Source organism: Phyllostomus hastatus, unplaced genomic scaffold (genome assembly GCF_019186645.2).
Source record: "Phyllostomus hastatus isolate PE091 unplaced genomic scaffold, TTU_PhHast_1.1 phas_contig_80, whole genome shotgun sequence".
Classification (NCBI taxonomy): domain Eukaryota; kingdom Metazoa; phylum Chordata; class Mammalia; order Chiroptera; family Phyllostomidae; genus Phyllostomus; species Phyllostomus hastatus.
The window spans coordinates 49,802,071-49,825,786 of NW_025333960.1; the positions used below are offsets into that span (position 1 = coordinate 49,802,071).

A 23,716-nucleotide genomic window follows, 5' to 3' on the forward strand; every position below is an offset into this window, starting at 1 on the left:
CGAGAACTAGGCTGTCCCTGAAATGCGTGTTTTCCTTCAGGTAACACTAATCAATCAAGGGTGCTTTGTATGCTTCCTTGGGTGCCAACTTGCCCCAGGTTCAACGAAAGATAAAAAGCAACGCGAGACAGATTCTACCTTTGTGTGGCTCAGCCGCTCATGAGCGCTATCTGACAACAACACACATTAAGTAGAGGAAGTAAATAACCCGAGAGGCCAGGACCTAGAACGTGATGCAACTCCCCTGGCGAGAGGGCAACACGAAGTCTCCGTGCAGCTGCCTAGGGAACCTGGGACCACCGTTTAAACACAGTGCACCTCAGGGCCCTGGTGCTTTGCACTGTCTGCAAGCTCTGGATCTTCAGTAAGCTGAGCAGACATGACCTAGAGGGACTGTCTTATTCACCGTGCTGTGTGATTGGAAAGACGCCTCTATTGTAGTTTCCCCCGTCCCTGGGAGGCAACCAGGTAGACGGCGGAGCAGTGTCCCGATACTGGTGTGGGGGATGGTTACGGAATCTCAGGATGTGATACTTGCTGGGCTCTCTCCCCTGGCAAAGAGCACAGGGTCTCCTTACCTCGAGGCAGTGGGCTGGTCCTGGAACCTGTAGCCCTTGGCTGCAGAGTCATCGACTTGGAGCTAAAAAGGACCTTAGAAGCAAGATCACCAGCAAGCATACATTAAATGACAAAGTGTACTGAAAGGGTGGAAAAATACACAAGCAAAAATGAAGCACTCAGCAAAACAAACAGCAGCAGGAGCTCCTGGGTAGGTCATCGGAGCCACAGCCACTGCCTGCGGGGGTGAGGGGACCACCCCCACAGCGTCAGGTCTCAGAGTTGGGGTGATACCAGGATGGGGAAGGAACTTTAGAAAATCACTTGCTCCACTTGCCTGATGTACAAGTGCAAAAAATGAGGCCTAAAGGGTTTTCTCAAGATTGCCAAGGAAAGAGTGTAACATGGTACAGCCAGGGGGTGCCCCAAATAGGGATTTGTAATGGGGTACAGAGCTCAGGGTGTCCAGGAAATATTTTTAAAAATATAGGATGTCGTGGCCCCAACAAGTCTGATCTGGGGGATGGGACACATGGAGCAGGGCCACTGAGAACTGTTTTGCATAGCAACAGCTTTGCAGATAACCTCTGGCATAGTTATTTAACATATCAATAACTTTTAACTGGTCATGGATATGTTAAATAGCTGTGGCCATGCTCTGAGTCACTCCCAGGGGGATGGGAGTGACTTCCACCCCTGAAGTAAAGAGGAGGCAACTCCCCCTGGTTACAGCACCTGTGTGAGAGCTTGGAAATGATTGACTCCACACCACAGGGCGACACCTCCCCGGACTTGCTATGGCAGCCCAGAAAAGCTGGAAAAATATGGGAATGCTGGCAGGTATAGCCGATTGTGGGAGGAGTTGGAAATGGGGCTGCGGAGGAAGATGGGTGCTGGGATTTAAACCCAGGCGCGGCAGCCATGCTAGGAGGGGATCATGCGGCTTTGGCGAGAGAGGGAGAACCACTAGCTTTGAGGCTCCCTCAGCCGTGCAGCTTAGGAGGCCGGAAAGCAAGATGTAGCAGCGGTGAAGAGCTCTGTCTTAGAAGTTTGGAAGAATGCAGGAGAGATGCTGGGGGAAGGAAAGGGGTGAAAGGACTCTTGCTGGTGGGCCAGGAGGGGGTGCCACACGGTTTTGGATTAAGAACTGGAGATCGTGGTGGCGACCAGCTGATGGTGCTGGGAACCGAGGGAGGCCTACCAGCCGAGACGGATTACTGGGAAGAACCGGGGGCTACTTGAGCCACGGACTTCTATTTCTTTTCCTGAGATACGGTTCCCCGGACCAGGCAAAGGGGGAAGGAAGGACTGTGTGCATTTGTGGGTGTTCTAAGGGACTCTGGGGTTTTAATGAAGACATGAAGTCATTACTGTTAAGTCTGTATAACTTTTGAATGAATAATTCCTTTCCTTTTCACCAATCTCTGGCATTGAGAACTATAATTTCCTGGCGGTGGGCAAGGCGAACTTAGTATAGGGGGGGACTCTGGGAGAAGGTGGGGGTCCATTCAGTAATAGTATCTTGTCTGCTCCCACCCCCGTCCGTTTTGTAACAAGAGGACTAGTAATTTGACGTCAGTCAGAGGGACCTAAGGGACGCGTGGTCCCTCCCTCCCAGAACCCTCCTGGAGCTTGTGGGCACCTGCCGCTTTCCTCTAGTTCCCAGAGCCGCTTCCTTCTCCGCCCCACCCCTTTCGTTCCTCCACTTGGGTCCCCCCACATTGAATTCAGCTCCTTACACTCCTTTCTTGTCTGGTATGCCATAGAATTTTTAGTACCCTTCATCCTTATTCAGTCAAGGACTCTGTTTTGAATCTTTATTTTACAAGTGGATAGGTGAAGTATTTTATATTTATCTCTAACAAGCAGTACATTAATTAAACTGCTTAACGACCCTGCATTTACTCTGTGATTTGAACACCCCCTCCCCCCACCCAAAGAACCTCTTCCCCACCCTACTCCAGAAGCTCCCTTTGGGATCCTAGCCCTAGAAAACTTTTTCTTTCAACTCTCCAAATAAGACTCAGTGATATACACCTCAGACAATAGCACACAATATGCACTGTTTCCTGCTCTCAGCATCACGCAGGTTGAAAACCTACACATCACAAGGCAACCGCACGGTAACTCCTAACTGTCAATCTGTGTGTTCTCTGAGTAAGCCTTCCTTTGGGAAGACGAACTTTCCTCACCACCCCACGAACACAAACACTGTGGAATGCGGCCTCCAAGTAGCCTGGAAACGGAGAGGGTGGTGCCAGCCCAGGGTGGAGGCCTGGGGATTTGTTTTGAGAGGCTGAGAAACCCAGGGAGCAGCTGAACCTGTTCTAAAATTCAGGCTTGTAGCTATCAGAGGAGGGGTTTAATGGGATTCCACAGACAACAAGGTTTGGCTGCATGGATATTCCATGTTATTTTGGACCCAATATCCCAAGGCTCTCGCCAAGACATAGACAGAAAGGTGGCTGAAGGAGAGGCTAGTTCTATACTACACTGTACGTTGCACGATAGTTTTGCAAGGGATCGTCATTGTGAGGAGCTGGGTAGAGGATGCATAGGCCCCCTCTGCTTTACCTCTTACAACTGCATGCGAATGAGCCTGTGATTCTCTCCACAGCCAAGGTTTATTTTAAAATAAAACACTATTGTTGATGTACACTTTACAAAGAGTGAAATGCTCAAACCAGTCACTTTAATCCATTCTGACCAATGTAACTCGTAACCCTATCAAGAAGCAACACATTTCTAGTGCTCCAGAAAGTTCCCCCGAGAGCAACAGCCACTGTTTTGATTTTTGCTACTGCATGTATTAGCCTATATAGTTATCGGCCTTTTTTTGGTGGGGGCGGGGCCTGGCTTCCCTGACTCAGGGGAGTGCTTTTTAGATCGACCTCGTGTTGTCAGGTGCATTAGCAGTTTGCTCCTTCCCGATGCTGCATTATGTTCTGATGTGTGGGTGCGCCACCGTTTTTCCCACTTTCTCCTCTGGATGGACGTCTCGTGGTTGGCGCTCGTGTGTAACACCACGCTCAGCACTCTTGTACGAGGTTTCTCGTGGGCGTGTTTTCACTTCTCCTGGATAAACACTTCGGAGAGGACTTGTCAGATCGCCGGGGAGATACGTGTTTAACGTTTTATGAGCCTGGCACTTTCCCCAACGTGGTTGTAGCGTTTTGCATTCCCACCAGCCGCGTAGGAGGGTCCTGGTGGCTCCTCATCTTGGTCAACATTTGGTGTAGTCAGTCCTTCGTGTTTACTCATCCCAGTGGGTGTGCAATGGTGAGTCTTTGTGTTTTAATTGACATTTCTCTGGTGACTAATGATGTGGAGCACTTTGTTATGTGCTGCTCCTTGGCCATTTATAAATCACCGTCAGTGAGGTGCCTGTACAAATATTTTGCCCACGTATTTAACCCTCGCTCTGGGTTGTAGTTCTTTGTGTGTTCTGCGTACAAACTCTTTGTCAGGTATAGGCATTGCAAATATTTCCCCCAAACTGTGGCTTGCCTAGTTTCTTAATAGTGGCTTTTGAGCAGACTAACAGGATTTTTAAAAAGACCAGTTCTCTCCTGGTTTATGTCCCAGGTAACGAAGTCCTCTGGACTTAGTTGAGGAAATGTTTCAAGTGTGAGGACTGAAGTATGGAGGCCTGCCCAGGGCTTGAGGTGTCCATCTTTCTAGTCTTGAGAACTGCTCATTTTACTTGAAAGACTCTCTCTGTGTCTTCTGCAAAATAATGACAGTTGATTATTTTTCTTGGGTCTGTGCTTCACACTCCCTTTGTTCACAATTGGGTCACTGTCAAGAGCTAACTAAGTAGAAAGTTCCCTAAGTGTTGTTTTCAAGACACTTGATTGTCACATGGCGTGACTTCTTTGGGAAGAACTGCTTTCAGGGATGCAAAATAAGAGCTATGGGGATTCATTTGGAAAAGTCCCACCTTTTTGAAAACATCCTATCAGGAAATGGAAACTTTTGCAGGTTGGTGGTGGGAATTACACTCCCAGGATTTGGGAATTACACTCCCAGGATTTGTGTGCCTGGGAGGTGCACACCACAGCCAAGTGCACTTGTCAGAACGGCGCTGGCACTGCCTATGACTGGTCCCGTGTGGGTCCCCCAACCGGCAGGCAGCGGGGAAGTCTTCGGTGCGCTCTCCCCCAGGCTGCTCTCCAGCTTCCCCAGCGGGCCATTCCCAGCCTTCGCGTCTTGCCTCGTCCCAGCCTGCAGTGCGCCCATTCCCCCTCCACTCGGTGAAAAGATGGCCCGTTCAGTTTAATAGGTGGTGACTGAGTGCCAACTAAACGTCAGGCATTTGGTGAAAAACACAGCCTCTGCCCATGAGGAATTAACAAGCTAGACAAAACTTTTTTTAAAGATTTTATTTATTTATTTTTAGAGAGGGCAGGGAGGGAGAAAGAGAGGGAAACATTGATGTGTACCTGCCTCTCCCGCACCCCCCTACTGAGGACCTGGCCTGCAACCCAGGCATGTGCCCTGACTGGGAATTGAACTGGTGACCCTTTGGTTCGCAGGCCAGCACTCAATCCACTGAGCCACATAGTCCAAACTTTTAACCATTATTTGTGTGAATTTATTTAAGTATCTACCCATCCTTCCCTGCTCTTGTGTGTGGGAAGGGCTGTCCGCCACGTGAGCAGAGTTGGTTCCTCCTCCTGCACTGGGGGTTCACCCCCTCCAGCCCTCTGAGTAGCTTCCCCATCCGCTGTCCTCTCCCTTTTCTCTGATGACAGCCACTCGGCGTCCATGTTATTCTTCCCCTCACTGCGGGAACTCAGCGCCCAGCTTCTCATCAGGCTGCCTGGTGCACTTAATTCTGTATCTAGTTCGAACAAGTGTCTAGTTCAAACAAATATCATATAAATAGATAAATATATATATTTACCACATTCTCTTAAGAAAATGACACGTAAGTGGGGCTTCCAGATAAAATACAGAACGTCCAACTCGATGTCAATTTCAGATAAACAATGAATACTATTTTTAGTATAAATCTGCTGTAGACTTAGTATAAATACACCCCTTGCAATATCTGGGATATATATAACATTACTCATTGTTTATCAGAAATTCAACTTTAACCGGGCAGCCTGTATTTTCACTTGCTAAATTCGGCCACCCCGCAGAGGGGCTGACACGCACAAGGCCCATGAGCACTCCGGAGAGTCAGCACCCTCTGTCCCTGTCTCCCACAAGGAGTGGGTGCTCTATGTGAGTACCCTTCACCCCAACTCCCGTTCCAGCTCCCAAGAGCAGCTGCCTCAGTCTAAACAGGCTCCCCTTAATCCAGTTCTGTTTTCCTCCTTCCCATCAGAGGTTCTCAGTTCCACAGTGAATCTTCTGTTCGTCCATTGTGTACCCACCCCCACTATTTCCATGGAAACCACAAAGGTGGTCTTGACTCAGCTGTTCTCATGACATCCTTCCTCTGGGAAAGCCAGGAGGGGAAAAGGTTGTACATACATATCACCCATTGTTTTCTCCTAAAGTCACTGATAAGATAACTCTTCAACTTTGCTTTCTTTAGTATTGCCTTGTGGCACAAGCTCACTTAAATGGTGTGTTAATGTAACATGTTAGTGTAGCCTGGGGTCTCAGAAATGCTCAGTCCCTGCCGTGATCACCGGCGTCCTTGTGGTTCTGTGAGTGACCCGCAGGCTCTTTCTCTTCCCTTCGCTCCTGATGAAGGCCTCAGGTCCGGGTGGTGCTGCGCATGCCCTGACCGAGCAGAGGCAGTGGCTGGGGGCAGAAACCCAGCCTGTACTCCCCTCTCCAGCCCATGCTCACCGTCCTAGGCTGTGAGGCCCAGTAAAGCACTTAAAAAAATCTTCACCAAGGACATGTTTATTGGTTTTAGAGAGAGAAGAAGGGGGCTCGAGGAGAGAGAGAGAGACAGAGAGACAGAGAGACAGAGAGAGACAGAGAGAAACATCCATTTGAGAGAGAAACATCAGTTGTCTGCCCCTGCACGTATCTTGACTCGGGACGGAACCCGCAACCCAGGTATGTAACCTGACTGGGGATTGAACTCACAAACTTTTGGTGTATGGGATGCTGCTGCGACCACCTGAGCCAGCTGGCCAAGGCAAGAGCACTTCTTACTTCACCTGAATCCTGAAAAAAATTGAGAGAAATTTGATGCATTCGGGCTGACGAAGAACGAAATATTTATGGTGGACGAAGACAGGTTGAACGACGGGATTAGGTGTGAGCCAACAGTGGGCGTTCTCGTTCTGGCTCTCAGAGTTAGACAGATATCTGCCCTAGCCGCAGGGGTTACTGGGCTGTCAGTGGGGGTGCTGCCCGGGAGAACCCAGGGCAGAGGAATAGACCAGAATGGGTGCTTCCTGTGCACAGCTCGCACCCACCTCAGGACACTGGAGGGCAGCCCCTCCCCCAGGCCCAGCAGTAGGCCCTGGCATGGATGAGACGTGTTGGCCACCTCTTCTGAGCCACGTCAGATTCCGTCACCCCCACCTCCTAATCTGGCTGCTAACAAGGCCACCAGGTCTGTGCAAGCTCGAGATCATTTGTGCACTCCAACTTGCCAGTACCTACCCTCGCATCTTGCTTCCAGCTCCAGAGCTTTTCTGATGCCTTGGTGTTGGTTGCACACACCTGACATGCACTCAGGAGCAGCCCGAGTTAATGCCTGTGGGGTCGCCCTTGCCCAGTGGGATGACAGCCAACTAGCAAAGGTTTCCTCTGGGAGGACGGTTCTAAGACACATTTTCTAAGGCTCTTCCAAAGTCTGCGGGATCATGTACCAGGGGACAACTTATAACCATCATTGCCCAGTAGCTTTCCCTGCTTCCCCGTTCTACGCCTCCTCTTCTTCTACTTCTATTTCCTGAGACCATTTCCCAAACAGATTACCTGCATGCAAGACTTTGTGTAAGGCTAAAACACCAGGCCGGGGCTGGGTGGCGGTAAGGGTGGGCGAACGAGAGAGATTAAAGAGAGGCAAACAGGATTATCCAATGGATGTCATCTACCTGGAGAGAAAAATCAAACGGGCCCAAGAGCTCCCCTTCTGACAGGGAAAGGAACAGGGGTGCCCTCTAGGCCAAGGATGAAAAAGACTTCCTTTGAGCAGCCCAATTCTTAGACGGCGAGAAAGCTAAGGAAACCAGTCCCCTTCTGATTGGATCTCAAGGGAGATGGAAACAAGATGAAGAGGCGAGGACTGGCCCTCGGCGGGGATCTGAGGCCTCGGGGCCCTGGAAATGGCCCGCTGGGACTGGCCCACGTCAGAGAACCCTTGCTCTGAGCAGAGAAAGACTGGACGGATTCGGGACTCCTTTCAGTTGTGTGGTTGGTTGCATGCAACTGTTTTGATGAGAGCCTTATGGGCAGTGTGGCTCTTAGGGCTGTCATTTGGAACCTGACTTGTCTAGCTCCTTTCTGTGTCTTGTGGAATGGCTTCATTTGTGTAAGGGAGGACCCGAGGCACACTCAAGATGAAGAGAAAAATCACTGCATAAAGGACTCAGTGATACCCTAAGAGCAGTCAGCTGTCGTAGCTCCCACGGGGGCAGTGGGATCAACCCAGGAGTCTGGGCTGGGCGTAACGTGGGCAGGAGTGGTCGCGGGGAAGCAAGGCTTATCCCACGGTGCCGGTTCTGGCCACTGCACACCCCAAACGTTTGTCCTCTCCAGCTTTCATCCCGGCGCCTGGTCTCTAATCTTATTTACCCAGTCCTGAATCATACCTCTGAACTCCCTGCAGGGAGGTAGCGGGGGCTTGCTGCTTCCACCACGCTTTTAAACTGAAACCACAGAATCACTCCTGCTGGAGCTCATTCTTCTGCTCTTTTTATAGGGCAGGAATTACCTGCCAGCAGATTGCTGAGGCTGCACATGAAGACATGTGCTCCACGCAGGAGAGCTCAGAAGCCCTTGGGGCGAACGTGCCTCAGGCTGGGAAGTGTCCGTCATGACCGGACCCTTCCCTATCGGGTAGCTCTGGGCTGGGCGCTCGGACACATGCAGTCCCTGAAAGTTGGCATATGGCCCTGCCAGCTCGAACACTGTTATTCTTTTTAGAAAAATTGAGTATTGTCTGGAATAGAGGTTAGGCTTGTCAGTATTTCTCCTTTAGCAGAGCAAAAAAAAAAAACCGTTTAAGAACTGGGCGCTTCCCCAGAACGTACTGGCCATTCTGAGAGTCTGAGGGACTCAAAGCAGCGCTGGGGACATTCAGAGAGACCTGCTCTCTGGGCTGAACTCACCGCCCAGCAGGTGCAGCGCTGAATCACTAAGGCCACAAATGGAAAGGGAGGGGCCGAAGGGAAAGGCTTTATATTTCCTGTCCCGGGACGCAGCTCCAGGCTTGCCTCCCACACTGTCCACTCCACCAGCAGACAGCAACCAAGGTAAAGGGAAGTGTCTGTTTGCTCTGCGGCTTCAGCTGAGGTTGTTGTCAGAGGGGCCCGGAGGAGAGCGGGGCATCTGGACGGGGGTGAAATGAGCCGAACGAGGGGCGGCGTGTTCTTTAATCTAGTGTGGCTTTGCTGGCACCTTACGATACCTGCGTATCCTGGTACCAGTTGGATTGAAATTTCCTCCTTCATTTGTTCCTTCTGCAGGCGCTCAGTGAGGGGCAAGCCAGGGCTGGTCTAGACGCTGAAACAAAGCATACAAACCAAATCCTTGCTTTAATGGCGGTTGTACTCTGGAGGGAGGGGGGAATCAGACAATAAAAATATGTCCAGCATATAGCATACACTATAATATATATAGCTTATTTATATTTACATAAATACATGCCTATAATGTATAAGGGAAATAAATGAGTAAATATGTATATACAATGCATAGGGCAAATAAGTAAATACAAAGCCATTTATATTTATATAAAACGTGTGTGTATATATGTAATATACATATATAAGTAGGGTAATGGAATGAAGTACGACTGGAGAGAGGTAGTCAGTGAAGTCTGTATTGATGGGATGTTGATTGAGAAGACAGGTCAGCGAACCGCCAGGGCGAGTCATGTGGATGGATATCTCTGGGAAGAGCATTCCAGGGGGGAGAGAGGACACGCAGAGGCTCCGAGGCGGAATCTGCATGGCAAGTTGAAGAAATACGGGGAGGTGACACGGCTAGGACAGTGGGAACTGGGGGGAGACTAGGGGGAGATGAGGCCGAGAGGCTGTGGGGCCAGATCACGGAGGACCTCGGTCTCAGAGAGGAGTCTGGCTTCTGCTCCGAGACAAAGGCAAGCCACTAGAATTTTGAGCAGAGGCCGTAAGCAGTTCTTCGGTTAGCGCATCACTAACTGATATTTAAAAATATCACTCTGTCTTTTCTAGAAAAAACAATGGAGGAGGGGAAGGACTTTCCTGCTTTCCAAATCAGGAAAGGAGTGAGAGGCCATTCCAATAATTCACAAGAGGGATGCTGAGAGCTTTGACTGGAGTGTGAATGGAGAGGGGGAAATGGGTAGATGGCGGGTGTTTCTGAAGACAGAGAAAAGAGGACTTTTTGCTGGATGGAATGGGATGTGAATGAGAAAGCATTTAAGGTTGACCCCACGGTTTTTGGGCCAAGCACAGGGGTGAGTGGTGCTGTCATTTACAGAGATCAAGGCGACTGCTAGGGCTACAGGCTGCAGAGGGTCCGAAGTCAAGGATCTGCTTTTGGCCTTGTTAAATCTGACCTTATATTAGGCACTCAAGCAGAGATGTTGCGTAGGCAGTGACATCTGTGAATCTGTGATTCAGGGGCAATGTAAACTTGGGAGCTACCAGCCAATCAGTGAGCCTTAAAGCTAGCCAATCAGTGAGCTACCAGCCAACCTGTGAGCCTTAAAGCTGGAAGTTGAATGAGATCATCTGTCTGAGTGTAAACAGAGAAGAGGCCCGAGATTTAAGATCCTCCATAGGACACTGAGACAGAGTGGCCCGATGAGGCAGGTGGTGAACCAGGAAAGAATGATGACCTGGAAGTTAGGAGAGGGAAGTGTTTGATTGCGACAAAGGCTTCTGGAGAATGATTGACAACCCCTGAGGGCAAAAATGCATTCTCGAGTCTGTACAGCCCCCTGCCGTTAGGGGTGCGCAGTTAGTGTTTGTGGGGGGGAATAAAACCAACTCTTCCTTCCTGACAAGCCATCGTCCTTAGGTAACACATATTCCAGCACCGTGGTTTTCTGTCTCAGTCTCTTCTTCTGGTCCTCCGTTGTCACTGATGTCATGGCGGTGGCCCAGGGTGGAGGGCGTGGGCCCCTTCCCCTGGCCCATGCACTAGTCCTGCCTTGCTTCCACGGAGGGTGAGGACACGAGCGGAGAAGGTTGCCCGGGCTGGCTTTATGGATTCTCACCTCGTTTGCTCATGAGTGACCGGGATGGAAGTGTCCTTTCCTTGTGAAGGTGGGCATTCCAGTGGGAAAGTGTGTCCTGGGCGGAGCCTTTGTAGCTCAAGAATTTTTCGGTACGGATTCCAGGATGAGGAGTGTCATAAAACATGAAATTCAGAGCACAGAGATTTAATTCCTTCTGCTCTTTTGCTCCAGAACAATAGTGGATTGCTTTTAAATGTACACAAACGCTGGCTTTGAAGTATCGGCTGAAAGGAATAGGAAATCTTTTATTCATTAGAATCTGAAACTACTGTGAATTCCTCTCTTGGGCATTTACTAATACTTTTTTTTTAAACTTTATTTTTATTGTCGACACTACAACAGGGGTCCCCCTGATCTCCCCGCTTTGCCCACCTCCACCCTTCACTTAATATCGTAAAAATATTAAAAAGTAGTGTGCTCCAGCAACTTTAATTCATGAAATGTAATAGCTGAGTTTGTGTATTATCTGTACCTCCATGGGATATGCTAAGATGTTTTCCCTTCTGTTCTCAGGTAGTACTGGGCATAAAATGGATTCCCTCAGCACAGCAAATGTTGCATTTTGCCTTGATATGTTCAAAGAGCTGAATAATAACAACGCGGGAGACAACATCTTCTTTTCCCCACTGAGTTTGCTTTACGCTCTAAGTATGGTCCTACTTGGAGCCAGAGGACACAGTGCTGAACAGATGGAAAAGGTATGGGATGCCCAGGGAAGTCCCGGGGCCTGGAAGTCTCACCGACGCCCCCTATGGGTCGAACTGCATCTTTACACCGAGAAAACTGCCATCTTGTGAAAGAAAAAAACACTTGGGCAAATCACATTTCTTAACAGTAGATAGTGGCTTCAGGAATGCAATATATTTTAATGAAAATAACACAATACATGCAATACCCAGTCTTCTCCTTACCATTGGGTTTTTTTACCCACACGTTTCCATGATTACTTTCCGAGTTCATCCTTTCGATGGTTTATTTAAACACGACAGAGAGCGCATGTATGGCGCTATTCCTGCTCTCTAGAAGTTTAATGTATAATAAAATTTAGTTACACTTTCAACATTATCAAGCTTTAAAAAATATTTATTAGGTTTTCGGACGTCATAACCATTTTGTGTCATAAGTAGTTACTGTCCTCCCTATTTCACAGCGAAGGAAACCGGGACTAAGAGAGAGGAAGGGTGACTTTTCGGGGTCCATAGGCTGGTCAGTGATTTTTTCATGCTATACATATTTTATTGGTGTGGAAACCCTAGAAGAATATCACTTACCAACTCCCAGGATACCTGCACATCCTATTACTGTTTGTCCTTTACTGCTTTATTCCATATTTTGATGCACATCCATGTTTTTTTGCATTTAAAGTAGGTGCTATGCTGGGAAGCCATGTAATGTTTCACACGGCCCTGGGAGAGTTCTGTCACAGGGAGTAGTGTGGTCTGAGAAAGGTCAGAGAGGGCAGAAGAGTCTGGTGTGTGGCAGCTCCACCCCTGGGCCCTCACGGACAGTGGTCCGGGGCACGTTGCTTAATCTCCCTTTGACTCAATTACCCTAACAGGAGATGGCGATAATCGTATCAACTCATAAAGTTGTTGGGAGGGTTAAGTAGGATGTGTAAAGGCTTAGTTCAGGACTTGGAATACAGCATCATTAAACGCTAGCTATGACATAGGTCCCTATCTGAAATGAAAAAACAGGGTCTTGAACTGAGAACCTCTGTAGACGGTGTGTTGCTTTTGATGCCAGTTGATTCTTCTTTCTGTTTCTAGGTGCTTCACTTTAATCACATTGCAGAATCATTAAAGCCCCAGTTTAAGGACTCAGCTAAGGTATGAAAACATTACTGCTGAGCTGTCAAAGGTTCTTGAATGTACGAGCACCAAGAAATAATGGTGCAAGGGTTAAGGATCAGAGCTCCTCCTTGTCCCTTAAGAGGGCTCACAATGTCCCTGATAATTGCTACAGCCTGTAGAGTTCCTGACGACAGTAATAAAGGCCCCAGATTTTACCACGTGATTCATTGTTTTCCTTAGGCAAACCTTTCTGTTCTTTTACAAACTGTGCTGTGTTGAGCCTGCCAGCCTCATCAGTGCGGTGTTGCACCTTTCAGATCAGTGAGGGCACTGGGAATGGACACTGAGGCTTTGCCACATAATCAGACACCAGGAAACAGGGCTCGATGCTGCCCAGCCCACCCGTTTGCAGTTCCCTCTGGTAGGAGGATTCCTTCTGCCATGAGATCTATGCAGAACACCCAAGTGTGTGTAGATTCACAGAGCTCAATTTATTGTTAGGAGGTTAAAGGCGATAGTGTGGGGATCTTTGCTTTAGGGAATATGGGCATAACCCCTCTAATGTCCATGCATTCGGATGCATCAAAGCTTCACGCTTAGCCAGATTGCTCCTGTGACGGACAGATGGGTGTGGAAGGCCAGTTCAGTGAACAGCTGGAGTTTGATTACGTGGTTGCAGAAAACAGAGACATCGAACGGAGTGTGACAGAGAAGAAAAATGGTTCCATAGGTACAGAGGCAGCAAAACAAAACAAAGCAAACAAACGAAAAAATGCTTGGATTGTTACCCTGAGATTAAGATCTCCTTATTTATGATAACCTCTCCTTTTGAAGGAGAACATCGGGGCTGACAAGGGCCTGTGTGTGTTGCAATAGCTCCCAGCACTGCTCACAACCTGTAACCAGAGTCACAGGGTGCGGAGATCATTGTGCTGGAGGAAATTAAAGAAGGAAAATGCTTTCAACCCTTCAACTCCTTATTGTGTTCGCGTTATTTATAACTCTCCAATGGCAAGAACTCAAGCAACTTAATGCTTGATCCTTTGTTTCCTGTGCTTTAGTGCGGCCAAGCTGGAAGGATTCACTCGGAGTTTAGAGTCTTATTCTCTCAAATCAACCAGCCAGGCTCCAACTATACGCTCAGCATTGCCAACAGACTCTACGGGACGCAGGCGATAGCATTCCAGCAGGTAAGCCCACCTGGAGTGGCGGTTAACAGTGTTCTCGGCATCCTCTGCATTTCACACCATACGGTATTCAAGCCTGTGAAGAGTTACATGACATTTATCTCTAACAGCTTAAACTTGCGCCGAGTTAGAGTTTCAGGGGAATGGTTTCCCCAAACCCCCATTTAAAGTTGTGAAATATCACATAAAAATTTTACTTCCGCGAAATCGCCGAAGTTGTCCAAGAACCAAGGTCAAAGATGAGGCACAAAACAAACCCAGTAAGAACAATCTCTTACGGATCAGAAGAAAAACTAAAGCTGTTTCTCGTCTCTTCTTCAAAAAGGTCCTAAATGGCAGAGCACTGAGCATTAGCGGAAAGGATTCTGGCCTTGGCACCGAGAGGTCTGAGTTCTGTTCTCATTTGGACATACGACTTGGGGCAAGCCACGTCGGTCTTTAAAACGAGAGGATTAGATCAAGTTTTCACTAACTACAAAATTCTAACACTATTTATGCCATTTCCTAACTGCACTGAAATATCGTTTTATTGAGTGCTCACTATGTTTCTGTCAATCACAGTATGCATACATTATACACATTAGCTTATATAATGCTTACTTGGTCTTAGGATAGAGGTACAACGTTGTTGTTATTCCACAGGTAGATCCTGAAAAGTCAGTTTGACAAAGGTCACAGTGATAATTAAGTGGCAAAGCCAGAATTTGATCCCTGTCTAAATTCATTTTCCTGGTTTCCGTTGCTACATCGTTTTGCTATGATTGAAGGGAAATGCCAGCCTCAGTGACATAACTTTTGTGTGACCAGCGTTGTCTGAATGCCAGCCGGGGGAAGCAGCCTTGAATTCCTAATGTTCTTCTTTAGCCCGGAGGTGTCTTGCACGTGACAAGATTTTTTTTTAAATTATATTTTCTTGATTATGCTATTAGAGTTGTCCTGATTTTTCCTCCTTTGCCCTCCTCCCCCCAGTACCCCCACTTCCTCAGGCAATCCCCCCACCAATGTTCATGTCCATGGGTCGTGCATGTAAGTTCTCTGGCTGCTCCATTTCCCATACTGTACTTTACATCCTCATGGCTGTTCTGTAACTACCTATTTGTACTTAAAAAAGTTTTTTTAAATTTTTTTATTTTAATCATTGTTCAAGTACAGTTTTCTGCCTTTTACCTCCATCCCAGCCCACCCCCCTCCCTCCCATTTCCACCCCCTTGTTATTGTCCATGTGTCCTATATACTTGCTCCTGCAAACCCTTCCCCTTCCCTTATTTGTACTTCTTAATCCCCTCACCTCTTCACCCATTCTCCCCCACCTGCCTCTTATCTGCAGCCATCAGAATGTTCTCTGTATTCATGGGGGGTATTGGGTCCTGCTGGACCAGAGAGGCCTGTCCCCAAGGTCTCAAGAATGGAATTGCGAGCAGGTCCATTTGGGTCCATGTAGATTTGGCAACGGACCATCCCCAGGTCTAAGAGCGAAGGGCCATGGGTGGTGATGAGTAGTGGCTCCAGAATGCTACATGGGGACCAGTCTGGGAGTGGGGATTTGGTTAAAAGAGAGGGCTAGGAGCTTTACACTAAAGTTGTAATTGCTTTTTGTTGGATAATGTATGTAAAAAAACTACCTTAAGATATTTTTTGTTCACATTTTACATAAAGTTGAAAAAATATCAGTGTCTACATCAGAGAATATCATCATCATCATCATCATCATCATCATCATCACTTTATCCTCACCTGAGGACATGCTTATTGATTTTAAAGAGAGGGGAAGAGAGGGAGAGAAAGGGAGAGAAACATCAATGTGAGAGAAACATTGATTGGTTACCTCTTGTAAGCACCCCAACTGAGGGTGAACCCACAACCTAGGCATGTGCCCTGACTAGGAATCAAATCCATGACCTTTCAGTTTATGGGATGATGCTCCAACCAACTGAGCCACACCAGCCAGGGCAGAGAGCATTATTATTAGTTTTATCTGTAGTGGCTTGTAGGAGGCAGAAATATACCGGGTGGAGACCTAACCTTCTGTTAGACCTCAGCCAAGGAAGCCATTTAATCACTCTTGTCCTCAATTTTCCTCTCCGGAACCTTGAAGCGGGAACTCCCATTTGTTTGTGTCCTTTGAAGAGGAAAAAGGAGGGGCAGAGTGAGAAGGCAGGCGCTGTACTGCAGGTGGTCATTTTGCTGGGAACACTTTAAAACTAAGAACGCCCACGGTATGACAGAAGTAGCAACTGAACACTTCTGAACACGCCTTTGGGAAAGTTCTTTGACTTGACTGCATGTCTTTGCATGGATTCTGCTTCCTTTCAGTGCATGCATGAGTTGCCTTTGTCGGCTATGGTTTTAGACTACACCGAGCTGGGTGTGTCTGTTTTCCTTACATGATTTTTGTGTCGTTATGCAGTCGTCTTTTCTTTTACAGCAATATTTAAACTGTTCTGAGAAGTTCTATCAAGCCAGGCTGCAAGCAGTTGATTTTCAACAGTCCCCGGAAGAAACGAGGCAAACTATTAATGCTTGGGTTGAAAGTAAAACTAATGGTAAGGCTAAGTCACCTACGTATCTCCAAACTTGACTCGTGCCGTCTTGTTGAACTCCCCGAGTCAGCACTAATGAGGAAGCAGGGTGAAGTCTGGAAGTTGGCACACAGATTAACAATGGAGGAAGTGGGAAATGTGGAATGTCCCATATAACCACCTGTCCTAAATGATCTAGCCAAGTGACTCTGAGAAAGAGAACACCAGATCTATGTTACAGAGGTGTTGTCCTATAGTCTAACATTGAATTCAATTTAAGTCTACCTTCCTCAGTTTAAAAACAAACCCTATATATTGTTAAACATTTTTAAATGGAGCATTAAATATTCATACCAAAGATATGTTCATTTCTTTTTTAAAAATCTAGTTAAGAAAAAAATTTTTAAAACAGAGAATAATACAATGAATTCTTATTTACACATCCGTCTCATTTATTACTTAAGGCCAATACTATTTACTAAACCCATGCCCTTTTCCCACCACCCCTTTCAGATTATTCTGAGGCTCATTCCTGGCAGCATGTCTATTTTCCTCTATATGTTTTAGATTGTGCCTCTCAAAAATATAAGCTTTTTAAAATTATGACCACTGCACCATTAGTACACTCAGAAAATTAAAAAATCATTTAATATTAAGAAATATTTTGAGAGTTTTTGTATTCCCCCAATTGACTCTTTCTTTGTTTGAACCAGACCCAAAATATGTTTCTACATTGCAACTGATGGATATGTTCCTTCAAGCTTGATTTTAAAAATAAACTTGAGAATGTATTTTTTGATTGACATATATGTACATTTAGAAAGGTCTATACATGTCTGCTGTCCAGTGAATTATCCCAAAGATGAATACCCTGCTGTGACACCAGCCAGGTCAGGACAATGAAACATTTGTCACTGGGAAGGGCACGCCACGGTCACCCTCTTGCCTTCTCCCAGAAATGAACCCATTCCCAGATCTTAACACTTCTCTGACTTCTATTGCTATGTATTAGCTCTGCCTCTTTTAAAACTTCCTCGAATTGGAATTGATGCTTACTGCTTAGGTGCATTATTTCACTAGGGGTTCTAAAGTTGCCATATGCCAATTCTAGCACTCCTTCCTTATTATAAGCTGGAACATTTCTCTGTGAGAAACTTCTCATAAAATATTCGGTTACCCTAAGTACAGTTCATGTGAGAAAAACAAAATGAAACAAGAAAGGATGCTGGATTCTTTTTCTTCAACACAAGTTTTTAAAATAATGTTTTTTTTCCTAGTATCCTCCAATATAGCCAATGAGTTTTCTTTTTAAAGTATTGTCACGAATCCATACATTTAAACATGGCTGAGGTATTTCAGGCTATCAAAGGTCAAATTGTTCCCTTTAGCCAGGGGATACATCTTCTTGTGGCTCCTGAGTCCTTTTGATGTGGCCCCTCTAGAATATGGTAGCATCCTTGCTTTCTGAATTGACCAGATATTCCAGGCTCATCCTGGCCACTTCCTGTCCCTGACCTAGACTTACCTGCTTCTCCAAGGAACCCTGGATCCTTTGAAAGCAAAATGATCTTTAGAGACCATAATCTGGATAAAAGAGTGCTCATTGCTACTGGTTTGATCATCATGTTTAGGTTTTTTCAATGACTATATCTAGGAATGACATATATTTAGATGAAATATATTTAGAAATTTTAATTTCTTACTAATATCACCAATTCAAATTCAGATTCAGAGGATTTTTGCTTAATATGCTCCTCCATTTTACATCTATTTCTCTTTTATCGCATGTCAACAATTCTAGTTTTCAATGCCACCAAAATTAATTGCACAGTGACCTCAACCAACAATACACACAGTCTCAAACACATAGCAACACTAACTAATGAAACAATCGACCACAGTAGCCGAAGATATTTTTGTGGTTCTTTTTGTCCTTAGGGCATATCCCATTAAACACGTACAGTCAAATTACCACGTTGAAATAATCTCTCTCTGTGAGTTTGCCACTGATGCATTGTACCATTAGTTTCTGAAGTCCCAGAACATAGCTAATGATATTTCCTGATATGGGAGAGAATTAACTTTACTAATTAACAAATTAAAATTAGAATGAAATAAAAGCAAAGCACTAGAGCTAATTGCATTTTGAAGAATGAGTTAGTAACATAAATTACTAGTAGAAGATAATTACTTCTCTGAGATAAACACCGTATTTCTAACATACTTGTATCTGTTATATCACTTAACAGTAGTGAGCTCCCAAAAGTATCTTGTCAATCGATGGATGTTATTTGAACTTCGTAATAGGCGATCCGGTTAAAATATGTATCCATTCAATTCTTTGTGCTGTTAGAAAATGCATGGACAGTTCTATACATTTTTAGATCGGTTAATTTACTCAGAACAGTAGGGGGAAATGTGTTCTACCCCACAGGCCAACCCGACCACTGCCGGGGGCTGCCTGGGAACTAACTCTGTGTTGAGACAGAGTCTGAGGCTTACACTAAGGTGACCTAGGGAAGCGCACAGTGGACTCACTAGGGTGAAAAGTCCACAGTGGTAGGGATTCTTGTCTCTTTAGTTTAGTGTTCTGGGCTCGGTTTAGTGTCCTAGTGCCTAAGACAGTGCCTGGCACATAGAAATCTCTTAAAAATATTTAGCTTCAATGAACAGATTGATTAGTGTTGTCTGCCGTGGGCATGCATCAGAGATCCACATACTGTGTACTTATTTAGAGTGTTATTTTTATTTAGTAATTCATTTATATACTTATGTATCAATTATTTGTGTATATATAGAGAGACAGAGAGAGTGCTTCATGCTAGCTATTGTGACTAATTGTATATCATTAATAAGTTCAAATCCAAATACATTATCTATTCTTTTTTATTACAAGGGAAAATTACAAACCTCTTTGGAAAGGGCACGATCGACCCTTCCTCTGTGATGGTCTTGGTGAATGCCATCTATTTCAAAGGACAATGGCAAAGTAAATTTCAGGAGCGGGAGACGGTGAAAGCCCCCTTCCACCTAAGTGAGGTATGTGTCTCATTTTCCAGTTGATGATCAGTCTTGGAGACTTCCATCACTGGTTAAAAACAATTAGACGGTTTTAGTGAAAATACTGGTCTTGATTTCCCTAGGTTCCTTTACCTGTGTATTCTATGCATTTTTCTCCTTATGAAGCGACAGTAACCTTTGTCACAGGGCCGCTGAGTGGAGCCTTTGGCTCTGGGGTGCCCTGCAAGACAAGAAAGACTGATTTTTTTTGGACTGTTCTCCTCCCTGAGTGTTCTTTCAGTAGGCACTGTGGTTATTTGCTCTGATGGCACACCACAACTGTACATTATTTTTCTCTTAAAAAGTCTCTAAGTGAATTAAAAAAATGATCCTATGATACCATTTTTTTTCATAGAACTCATTGGGAAGCCCTGGTTTTGTTTTGGGAGGCATATAAATTATTGTTTTTTTTATTGCTATCATTATTGTTTGAACTATTGAGGCTCTAACCAGGACTTATTTTGAAATGGAATCTCATCGCCTTTGCGGAGGAAAGTTATACGGGTATAGTTTGCAGTTCGAGATTTACCCATGAGTTTAGACTGTCAATGCAGATATTTATGTTATGCAAGGAAGTCAGCACACATGCGCGTGCGGGCACGTGCCCACACATCTGTGACTACTATCTAACTACAGTCTCTAAAACCGTAGGGCAAGAGCGTCCCCGTGGACATGATGTATCAGGCTGGGACGTTCAAGCTGGCCTTCGTCCGGGAGCCGCAGATGCAGGTGCTGGAGCTGCCCTACGCGGACAACGCACTGAGCATGATCATCCTGCTGCCGGCGGGCACGGCCGTGCTGGAACAGGTAGCGCTCGGGGATGCCAGCAGCAGAGAGGAAGCACGTGTGCGTGTGCACACACATGTGCGTGTGCACCCACACGTACACCCACTCCCCCACCCTGTGTGTGTCCCGCGACATTGGTACAGCCCCTCACCTGGAGCTAGCCCACCCAGCTCCAGGTTCAGTGGCACCGCCCCAGGGGCCCTCCTGGTCCCTGCCTTCAGGGTAATGTATTTAGGGAAAACAACCTATTTTTATATTAAAAAGGCACAAACATGGTGTACAAACATACTCACGTATTGGTCCTTGGGCTTTTGGGAGACATCTTTGTAATGAAATCATGATGCTCCCAGGCCCTGGACAACTGATGAAGCCGTCTTCCTTTCAGCTTCAGATCCAAAAGCAACACGCTTTTGTGGGCTGACCTCCGTTTTCAGCGGCCTGGTTTTGTGGGGAAGTGAGAACCACAGGCACAGAGGAGAGGTCGCAGCAGCAGCGGGAGTCTAACCCCTCTCCCTGGCTGCGGTCAAACCTACCCAGCAGCACGGGCCAGGCAAGCGGCTGGTGCAGAGGGACCTCCCAGGGCTCTGCTCGCCCAACATTTGCTAGGAGACCAGCCGGGCTTCGGGGCTCTAGAGGAAGTGGGCCACACACACCGATGACGTCCTCCCCAGAGCAAAGGGCAGGTGCAGAGACCCTAGAAGGATGAGAGGCAGTGAGATGGCTTTGTGTCCTGAAGTCATGGTGACTTGAGTCAGGGCACAGAAAGACAGGAGGAAAAGACGGGAAGAGAAACACTGATCTGCTATTGCCAGGGCGGTGGGAAGGGGACAAAAACCTCTTCAACTCTTGTAGGAGAAGAACAACGGTTGGACTCACCAGGTTGGAGCTGAGGGGAGGGCTGCGGAGGGTTTCAGATGCCCAAGGACAGGGGTGTAAAGGGTTTACAGAAACTTCTAGAACTGGGTGGAGAAGGAGAACTCAGAGCTGTGAGGCCACTGTGGGAACTCGGCAGGGGTGTGGGAGCTGACTGGCTAGGTGGAGGCACCCCTAGGTCAGCTTCAAGAGGAGGGACAGGAGGAGATTAAAGCCAGTGGAACAGGGGTTCCTGGTGCCACAGAAACCAAATGACCAATGAGTGTGTGATAGAGGTTGCTGTTAACTGTGTCAGATGCGAGAACCAAGGAGAAGAGCTTTGAGTTCATTCAGGAAACGAGAATACAATTGCAGAGACATTGGAGAGAGGTTAGGTCAAGCCTACACACTGACAGAGTGAATTAAGGCAAAGACGGTGGGAGGGATGTGCATTGGACACATTTAATTGTGAAATATTGATGAGCAGTAGACAGTAGAAAAGGGAAGATGCAGAGGAATGCAAGAATGCAAGGTTATTATTTTTCGGATAAAGCCTGAGCGCAGTTTAAAGGCAGAAAGGACGTCGGTGGAACTGAACTGTTCGCACTGAGGATTGTACAAGGAACAGCAATCAGCACAGAGGCCTGTGCTTGGCTTGTGTGGGCCCACCTGTGTTTTGTCTTTTAGGTAGAGAAGCAGCTGAACGTGAGGACATTTGACAAGTGGACCAGCCCTTCCAACATGATGCAGAGAGACGTTGAGGTGCACTTGCCCCGATTCAAGCTGGAGATCAAGTATGAGCTGAATTCGCTGCTGAAATCCCTAGGGATGACCGATGTCTTCAACCAGATCAAAGCTGATCTGTCTGGGATCTCACGAGCTGACGGCCTGTATCTATCCAAGGTCATCCACAAGTCCTACGTGGACGTCAACGAAGAGGGCACCGAGGCCGCGGCGGCCACCGGGGACAACCTCACCGTGAAAAGACTCCCCATCCGAGCTCAGTTCCTGGCGAACCGCCCTTTCCTGTTCTTCATCAGGCACAGCGACACCAACGCCGTCCTCTTCTGCGGGAAGCTGGCCTCCCCCTGAGCGCGTGGGGGAGAGCGAGGCTCCGAGTCACCCAGAGCAGGTGCGGGGACTAACCTGTGACTCAGAGCAGCTCCCACCCCTCACACCTCGGCGCCTCAGGTTGCTTGTCCGCAGAATGGGTCTAGGATCTCTCCCAACTTATTCCGTGAGTTGGTGAACCCTAAGATTATGGTAAACGGGGAAGAAGGTACATTTACCAAAAAAAAAGCTTTTCTGGCTCTCTTATCTTTGGGGCCTCTTCTGAGCGCTGTCTGGGTGACATGATCAAGTCCCCGAGGAACAGTTCAGAGAATTACATTCCCTTGACTTGTGTGCATCTATCCGTGAGCTCCTGCGTAAGGGACTGCTCCGCCTCTGGAAACCCAGCTGAAGCGCGCCCACTTTGGTTGGATGTTTAAATGGTATGGTTTTCCTTGCACGGGTCAATGTGCCATTATGGATTTCAGTTCAAAATTCTGTACTGACTCTAATAAATGCATGAAATGCCTTAAGTTCTTTGAAGCCATTTTAATGGAGTTTTTTGCCAAATGTCTGCCAAGCCTTACATTGAATAATAGACTCCCCCTTGGTCTCTTTCCACGGGTGGCACGTGTTTCTTTGGAGTCAGCAGAGAGAGCAGAGTACCGTGAGGCATCTGGCTCAGCATAACCAGACGTGAAAAGACACATATGCCTCCAGCCAACAAAACACAAGATTTGCCACCCAGGGTGACTTACTTTAAAAGATTCTGGCCATTTCGGTATTCACTGATGCTCTGGTTCATTGCTTGCAGACATATCTCTTGAGCACGTACTAAGCTCCAACACCATGTTAACCCATAGGTCCATACAGTGAATAACCAAGGGTCTCAGCCTTTGTCTTCATGAGCGTGTACGTCAGCAGAGAAGGCAGACTTTGGGACGGCCATGACAATCAATGGCTGCTGTGCGAAGTCTGTCGTCAGCCAGGAGAAGCCACGGGGATGGAGGGATGGGCGTGGGGTGGTTCCTTTCAGGGTTGAGCCCTGTACGCCATTTCAGGGCGTGAGGGCTCTTTTCCGAGGAAGGTGACTTGATCAGATTTGTACTCTAGAAAGATCCCTGGGGCTTCCAAATGGCCATTGTTATGGGAAAGATGCATTATAAACTTCATGAAATAAATCATCAAAGAGCATTTTCCATGTCGATAATCACTTGGGTGGGCCTGGAGCAGTTTGGCAATGGGGATACCATGCCTGGTCATGGTTTATTGTGGTTACACGTCGATAGCATCTTTGACAGTTTAGGCGTGACAGCGGAAGGCGCCATCAGGATGTTTAATTGGGTGATGGAATTGTTCAGTAATGTGGACATGAGTCACAGTCACCCTCGGCAGCTCTGATACATTGATGCCAAGAATTCCCCAGCCCGGTCCCCAAGCACCTTTGACCATCAATGTTGAAAAGATCCTTTGTTGAGACGTCATAAGGCTGTTGGCTGACATTTACCAGACTGGGATTTGGCAGGGTTTCCAAATTCTATA

The 23,716-nt window shown here is 46.9% G+C and overlaps 1 protein-coding gene across 1 annotated transcript; it reads left to right on the plus strand.

Annotated features, from left to right (window-relative positions):
- The first annotated feature begins 8,840 nt into the window (after positions 1–8,840).
- On the plus strand, positions 8,841–22,712 carry SERPINB11 (serpin family B member 11). The gene is made up of 8 exons (XM_045850091.1): positions 8,841–8,954; positions 11,441–11,625; positions 12,697–12,756; positions 13,782–13,910; positions 16,333–16,450; positions 19,323–19,465; positions 20,138–20,293; positions 21,812–22,712. The coding sequence occupies exons 1-8, from the start codon at positions 8,849–8,851 to the stop codon at positions 22,214–22,216; spliced, it is 1,302 nt and encodes a 433-aa protein (XP_045706047.1). The 5' UTR covers positions 8,841–8,848; the 3' UTR covers positions 22,217–22,712.
- The last annotated feature ends 1,004 nt before the right edge of the window (positions 22,713–23,716 follow it).